At 34.4% G+C, this 8448-nt stretch overlaps 1 protein-coding gene across 2 annotated transcripts; it reads right to left on the bottom strand.

Moving 5' to 3' along the window:
* Window positions 1-815: 815 nt before the first annotated feature.
* On the bottom strand, window positions 816-7834 carry LOC311281738 (G protein-coupled receptor kinase 5-like). 2 transcript variants are annotated; one of them, XM_084394952.1, is made up of 6 exons: window positions 7637-7834; window positions 7344-7552; window positions 5911-6048; window positions 5656-5793; window positions 4873-5053; window positions 816-3501 (listed from the first exon to the last, which is right to left on the bottom strand). In XM_084394952.1, exons 1-5 carry the CDS (start codon window positions 7638-7640, stop codon window positions 4874-4876), a joined length of 669 nt encoding a protein of 222 aa, XP_084251078.1. In that variant the 5' UTR covers window positions 7641-7834; the 3' UTR covers window positions 816-3501; window position 4873. The 2 variants fall into 2 exon arrangements, with proteins under 2 accessions (XP_084251078.1, XP_084251079.1); XM_084394953.1 differs by having other exon boundaries at window positions 4922-5053.
* Window positions 7835-8448: the final 614 nt, after the last annotated feature.

Genomic DNA, 8448 nt, shown 5'->3' with positions numbered 1-8448 from the left:
GTAATGCAATATTGTAACGCATTACTTTTAAAAGTAACTTTCCCCAACACTGACCATCACACACAAAGGACAAGACCGATACGTTTTTTTTTACAAATGGCAGAGTATCATTTAATAATTCCAGATGTCAGGTATGGTACAGCACAGGAAGTCTATTGTCATTGTTTTGATCTGACATTTTCACACCAGGCAGTTAGCATGAAATTTAAGCTTGCAGCTAGTAGATGCTTTGTCAACTAAAGCATTTATGCTAAAAGGTATCAGTGAATAAATTGATGATTTTTGAAAAATATCTAAAATATTTCAAATATAAGTCAATCCAGTCAATTGCACTGGATTACTCTCCACCAAAAAGAGATAAACAAAACAGTGTAAGAGAATTTGCTAAAAATAATGAGAAGAAACAGGTTAAGATGAAATCATGTCATGTTCATCATTTTTACCAGTGGTGTTAATCTGAACAGTCTCTACAGTTATGTTTGTGTGTACATTAGATTCAGTCTTTACATTTTGAACCTCCTGTCTAAAAATTAAACTCTTTAGACACACATTATAGTCTCTAAACTTAGCAGGGTGCCAAACACATCAAATACACAGAAATTGGCCTGTTTGGTTCAGCCACAAAATGTTTAGTTAATTTCTTATTGAATTATTTTTCAATATTATTATTATTATTATTATAATATATATAGAATATTGTAATCAATTATCACATGGGGGAAAAGGCAGTGTAATCTTCACAAGTTAAATCAAACTTGCATTTTAATAACAAGAGTTTGCAAGAGACAAGTTTTTACAAGAGAATGAAAAGTACATTTTAATGGCCATATGTCAACTCATAATTTTATTGTCAACTAAAGTGAGTGCTCTTCCTCTCGTGAAATCAGTAGAACATGCACACATATGGGAATGACAGAAGTTTAAGAGTTTAAGTTCACAGCTTTGCAAAAGGGACCATAAAGATCCTCATAAAGAGAGAAACAAATATGGGCAATGGTGCAAGGTAAAACAATGGTTCCTGTTTGAGGTTTACTGTCAGTGCTGAATTATGTTGTAGCCCTGCCCAAGACTTTACGCTATTGGTTGAGACATGGTTGGGATTCTCCAACAATCAGAGCAGTGCCAGATACGGAATCAACGTACGGATGGTTTATTTTGTCTGAGTATGCATGTTAAGATGGGGAAGGAGAAAATATTTTCAAGATAAAAAAAATGACACAAAATACAATGTCGTATATAAAGACATTTTGGGGGAAATAGTAAGAATAAAGGCTTTTTCTCTACATATTTAAGTATAATGTATTCGTGACTAATTCCCATCTCTGAATTGTGATATATGCCATATGCATACAAAAAGTTCAACTAAATAATAAACAATGAGCAACAAAGACATGTGCACGTGTATGATAAACAAATTGCACAGTTCTGATAGTGCACACTCATTAGTTACATTAAATGATTATCAGTAACCGATCGATCAATACTCCTTTTGGAATATTAACTGAACCTATGACACCTAAGGCAAAATCAACAGCTCATTTAAGAGCCGTCATTTGAGCAAATTTAAAGATGAAGCTTATTTAGGTATTTTACATTGGCCTGGTTAAAACCACTGTAAAGATACCTGATGGCACTAAAGGTAACAATGAGAACGGAGGCAGAAAGCTGAACTGAATGGAGATTCGCAAACAGTCAAACAAAATTGATTAATCTGTCAATATTTGGCTAATTTTGAGATTATCAGTACCAGCCACTTGCTATCATTCCCTTGTTTCAGGTCCAAATTCTAACAACATAATAATAAACATTTCCTATTTTCAATGGTATGTGGATTTTGAGTAAATATAGTGTAATATGCCATCATTAAGTCATTTATGTATATATCCACATTACATCAGCCACCCTGCTTTCCAGATATCGACACAAGTTATCTGCCACTGACTGAAAAACCCATTTCAGTTGAAAATTGCTTAACATGCCCAACTGTATCCCTGTCGTCTGAAAGCTATGTGGAGGTCACAGTATTTAACATACACAGAGCAGTTTAGAAACAAGAAAAAAATGTGGGTTTATGTCTTGTTTATGCACATGGCCAAAACAGGAATTAATCACCTGATGCACAGAGATACAAAATGATTACTTGTTTCATGCAGTTCATAACATCTGCATGAATTCAATGAATAGCATGGGGGAATTATCATGACTAGTGATTGACTGATGTTTATAACGATCAGGCTAATTAATCCTCCAATATTTGGTCATTTTGAGGCTATTGGCACTAGCTATTTGGCACACTGTTTATCATGAACATAAATGTTAAAGGTATAGCGGAGGATTTTTTACTTCCGGGTGGATCACCTATACTATTGGTCCTCCTAATTGTCAATCATTCTGGTGAATCAATCAAACTTATTCAAAAAGTGGAGAGGGCGGGTCTTACCTAAAATTCGGAAAGATCCTCCACTATACCTTTAATTCCTTGTGTCAGTAAAAATCCATTGACAGATTTGTCCAAGATCTGTGCCCATTTCGTGTTTAAAAAAACAAACAATACAATGGATTCAAAAGTCCGAGGAGACAAAAGAAACATTGCTTAGCAAAAAAACATGTAAAACAAAGAAAAGTTATTACATAAAACTGATATGAAATATCTTGTTAAAGCACAAGAGACTCGTCATTCTAAAATCATCAGGTTTTACACAAACATGTGGAGTTCATGCAGATTGAGTGCTTCAACAATAAGCAATAAGTTGCTTGCTGCAGTTCACTTAATGGCCACCGGTGTCGCTAATAACAAAGGTTTCTGAATTCTACATATAGCCCCTTTTAAGATGATAATTTGAAATTAAAAAGTTGAATTGAATTAGAAATATGTAAGTATGTTACTTGGTGTTCTCGGACTTTTGGACCCCATACGTAGGCTATACCATCTACATCTACATTCGACCATCAGCCACCTTGCTTTCTAGATCGGCAATCAGAAAACCCCCATTCCATTGACCACTAGAAAAGATACGATGAATAGATAATTTGTACTGCTCTTTTAACTTGGTTTATCTTACCCCACTGTGCAAAACAAGTGCACCAAATCTGTTCAGCCATCTAACATACAAACAAAGGCTGTGCTAACAGGATGTTAGCATTAAAAAATAAAAGTGAGTGTTTAAATTGTGCTTAAAAAGAAATACACATTTCATATTCAGTACAGATGAAAAATAATAACAATAAAAACATTATATATGCATTCAAGTGGTATTTCTATGGCTTTTTGTACAATACAACCTTTAGTGAAAATATACATCTACACATAATTCAAGTACAAATGTACAAAATTCTTTAAACTCATACCCTTTTCTTTAATTATGATACAGTTTAATACAGTTCATAAATACAGTTGAACATTCATACGTTTAGCATTCTGATTGGCAGCTGATGGGAAGTGGGAGTGGTTTTAAGTCAAGATGGCTCCTCCTCCTCATTGCTAGCACTCCTAAAACAAACCTGTAAATGATGAAGAACACAGTGACAATATATCAAATGCAGTGAAGCTTAAACACACTAACATGGCAAACATTAGTGTTTCTGATGGTCACAGTCAAAAAAGATGAATTGTCTATTTCCAACAGTATACGGATGCATGACGCACCGCTCACACTGAAGTCACTTTCACATCAAGCAGCTTTCTCTTTCTCATTATACTTATTACCAACTTGAACCCATTGCGAAATCTGCGTGGGGAAATCTTTCACCCATAAGCAACTGTGGATTCCTATCGAAATGACTGAATTTCACCTGTGAAAATTTGCTGCACAACGGTAAATCTGATCACAAACCCACACCATTATTATGTATGAAATGTGTTAATCTGCAAAGTGACTGACATAATAAGGCTAAACATAATGATGAACCAAAAATTTATGTTTGGGGGACCAAATATAGTTTTTATTGAAATAATTTACCAAAACAACCTACATGTACTGATAAATTACTTATTACATGTGATTACTTGCATACTTCTTGGCCACTTTTGAAGATTTTTTGTATAAATTTAGCAACATATTACCCAAATTAACCAAGAATCAATGCGTTAATCTTATATCAGCCTTATTATGTAATTTCTCTCCATTATGAATTTTAATTTCAGACCAATTTTGAATCACTTTAGAAATGTCTTGCCATCTAATGCAAAAAGTGCAGTTGTAATCACTAGATTGCTTTCAGGTTTCATTAGTTTGTCATTTGCATTGAGTGTGTAATCATGTCATAACATCTCTTACTTTGTATTTTAACTTTTTGTTAAATGTATTTTAGAAGACCACAAATGATTTATATTGTTTTTCTGATATATTTTATTACTGGAGAGCAAATTATTTGTAACCAATGATCGTTTTTTCAACTCACTACACAGTTAAAAGTTTGAACTGGATTCATCTGTTATTTAACCAACAAAACTTTGCTATAAGTGGTAAACCACATAAATTCAAATTTCTAGTCATTTACTTTGAGGTTTGCATTACTCTGGTTAGAGTTAGTCAGAGTAAACACACACAGATAGTCTGGAATTTCATATTGCAGGGCTTAAAGTCAACATGAAATCAATATATATACATGTATTATATGTATATATTATACATATATAATATTACATGTTGTACTGTGTGTATATATATATATATATACACACAAAGTACAACATGTAAACCAAAATAAATACATTCAGCCCTGTAGTATGAACATAGAGACAGAAATGAGAAGTTTGGCCCTGCAGAGATGGTTTTACTATTCAAGATCATAAGTGTCAAACAAAAATGTTTTAGCAAAAAAACTAAAGATGAAGGTGGGAAAGTCTGTTTGGAAAGAGCCAGAAAATACCTCAAGCCCCACCCCCTCTGACCACAGCGGGCGGCACGCTAGAACTTGCCTCTCGTCGGAATAACCGGTAGAAGAATCCTCGCTTGGGCGGTGGATTTGGCCTGTTTACATCCAGATCAGAACACAGTGCTCCATCCATCTCGAACACATTAATCTCCTTAAAGCATTCCATCTCAATCATCTGAAACATGGACACACACACACTCGTACTACTGTACACACTTAAAACGTTCCACGCCAGTCCTCTATTTCACATCCTGGCTGCGTTTCCATCTAGGATTTTCAATAATTCAATGGTCTATCTTGAATTTCTCGAAGGAAATTTTATTGCTCAGAAGTTACTTTTTTATTGACTTAATGGAGTTGTCTCATTTAACTTTATATCAGATGTTTCGCCTAAATATCCTAAGAAGACATGAAAGAAATGACACAATTAACTACATACTGTTCTTATGCTGTTCTTTTGAACTTTCTATTCATCAAAGAATAAAAGATACAAAAAATGTATCACGGATTCCACAAAGATATTTTTCAACACTGATAACAATAAGAAATGTTTCTTGAGCACCAAATCAGCATTTTAGAAAATGATTTCTGAAGGATCATGTGACACTGAAGACTGGAGTAATGATGCTGAAAATTCAGTTTTGCCATCACAGGAATAAATTACATTAAATACATTAAAATAGATCATTTAATTTCACCAAGTTACTTTTTTTTTTTTTTTTTTTTTTATAAAATAAGCATTATAAAAAAAATTCAACATTGACCAGAGTGCTGTACCTCATTTTGCCATGGGATGGAGACACTTCCTGTTACAAACTTGTGGTAGAAGTCATCATCTGTAGGGTCCAGATTTACACCTTTGACAGTAGAAAACTGCTCTATGTCCAGAACATCCTTGCAGTACACCGCACGTGGCTAAAAAAAAATTAGCAGATGTGACAAACATTCACCTGGAAATCCTATATGTTTAGTCTAATAGGTACTCATGAGTCAAGCAGATAAAAACATGAAAACAGCCAATCAATAACTCACATCAGGACAGAACGGTGGGTCTAGCATGTTGGCTTCCAATCGCTTGAAATTGATGTTGCGGAAAATGGGATGCAGTTTGACTTCGGCCGCTCCATTACCTCGACACCCCAACCGCTCCTTTGGATCTTTACATAACAACTGTGGAGCCCAGGAAAAGAGAGGGAAAGTGCTGTCAGAAACAGGAACTGAGTCAGGGAGGGAAAGAAGTAAGGCTGACACAGAAGAGGAGAAATCCCAGTGGAAGTAAAACTGACCTTGAGGTCACAGTCTTCCATGACACCGTGAGAGAGGACTAAACAACACTCACTCCTCCACTACTACGCATGAACTCTTTGACAACTAAAACAAAATAACATGTAATGTACTAGAGGTTCTGGCAAAATTATAATTGCTGTATTCTATTTTAAATGTTTAATGAATCTGAATGAATTATTTAAAATAATTGGTTTGAATGAATGATTTAATGACTCGCTCATAAATACTTCACTTGTTTCATTAGGTACTGGATGAATCAGCGTTTTTGAACAAATCTCTTGAATAAATGATTCACTGACAAATACATTTTTAACGGTCACTTGTCGCCACCTACTGAAAATGATGTAATCGATACAATCGTTATTTGAAGCGCCATCTTACTTTAAAAAGGTGATTTGCTCTATTTTGCTCTAAAACATGTTAATTGAAAAAAAGATGAAATAGAATAAAAATAAAAATATTAGATGAAAAAAAATCTAACTTGGCAACTAACTGAAATAAAATAAGTTGAAGTACTAAAATGATTAAACCTGAAATAAAAATAAATGATAGCTAAATAGATATATTAAAAAATTAAAATGACAAAAGAACCTAAACTAAAATAAAAACTGATATATAAAAAAAACTAAAACAATTCATAATAAATACTATAATAGTAGGCTATATAAATAATACAAAAATTACACTGATGTGGTGTAGTCAAGCAAAATAACATTTCCCTTGCACCAATACATGTGAACGTATACTTCTCAATCATTATTTTCAAAAAAGTAAAAAAAAATACTACTAATATATTTTAACATAACTACTTATTACTGATAAATAAATAATAATAAAAATAAATTAATAAATAAAATAAAATGAAATAATAAGTAAAAAAATACAAAAAATATGAATAAAGAAATAAATAAACAGAAATAAATTAAAAACATTTTAATCAGAAGAGATGCATTTGTGCATTGCATTTTTATGTATATTTCTATAAACTAATACATTCGTACAAAATATGATCATGTCATTGACCCCAATACCAATTTATGTTGACAATGGTTTAGTTGACACGCTCCCAACTTACTGTGGCTTTGTTCATTTGTTCCCATCTCATGACTATGATCATTCTAATATGACTTTAACGCAGCAACAGCACCAAAAAAACCTAAAGAGCATTAAGTGTTCACCTGTCGGCAAATGTCTTTAGCTTCTTCAGCGAACTTTTCAGTGTATTCTTCCTGGTCCTCACATACACGACGGTCCACCTCCTCTCTCTTCACTCGCTCTTTGCGGCGACGGAAAGGAGACTGACCCTGAATCATTTCGTATATTAGGCATCCCAAACCCCACCAGTCGGGACAGAAGGTGTAGCTCTCATTCTGAATGACCTCTGGTGCTAAAAACACATACGGAGAAGAATGAGGTCAAACACTCTATGACAAGCACCGATGAAGAGATCCGGAATGCGTTTGGCTCTTACCCATGTATCCCACCGTGCCAACACGCCCTCGTATCGTCTCACCCTCTGGAATTTGCACGGCCAGTCCCAGATCAGAAATACGGATGTGCCCTGAAGAACAGCATCTCGTTAAAGATTACCTATTATACTTTTTTACATTTTCAACTTTCTTTGGTGTGTAATGTTGCTCAAAGGTCTGCAAAGCACAAAGTCCACTCCAAATGGAGTTTGTGAAAGGGCTTTATAAGTCCTGCAGTTTTTTCATTCCTATCATGCCCAAACATGACATGCTTCAAAACGGCTACAGGTAAAAACAATGTTCTCCTTAGAGGTAAATACTCTAATTAAAGAAGCTTAACAAGAAAAACGAGGTTTTTACATTTTCTGAAGAAAACGCAAGTAGTGTTTGTGCAAAATGCGTCACCAGAATGCAAGAGTGTTCTGGGAGAATGGCAAGACATTGCTATGTGGTTGCTAGGGCGTTCTGGGTGGCAAATGTTTAAAGAGACTACCCTCAAGGGAAGATAAACAGGAGAAAAAAAACATAACAAAAACAGACCTTAAAGGGGTCCTATTACGGCCTTTTACCAAGTCTTGATTTAGTTTTTGAAGTGTTCTAGAATATGATTTCATGCTCGATCGTTAAAAAAAACACATTATTTTTCACATATTTTACATTATTACAGCACCTCTATCTCCAGTCTGGCTCGAACACTCGAGATGTAATGTCCCGCCCCTCCATAACGGCGAGTTCTTCTCAAGTGTAAATATTAATGATGGCGTCAATTTCAAACCAATCTGAGCCAGATTCAGACCCTGACAATGTTAACGAA

The sequence above is a fragment of the Rutilus rutilus genome, assembly GCF_951802725.1.
Source record: "Rutilus rutilus genome assembly, chromosome: 2".
Taxonomy (NCBI): Eukaryota; Metazoa; Chordata; class Actinopteri; order Cypriniformes; family Leuciscidae; genus Rutilus; species Rutilus rutilus.
This window is presented reverse-complemented; position numbering and strand designations above follow the sequence as displayed.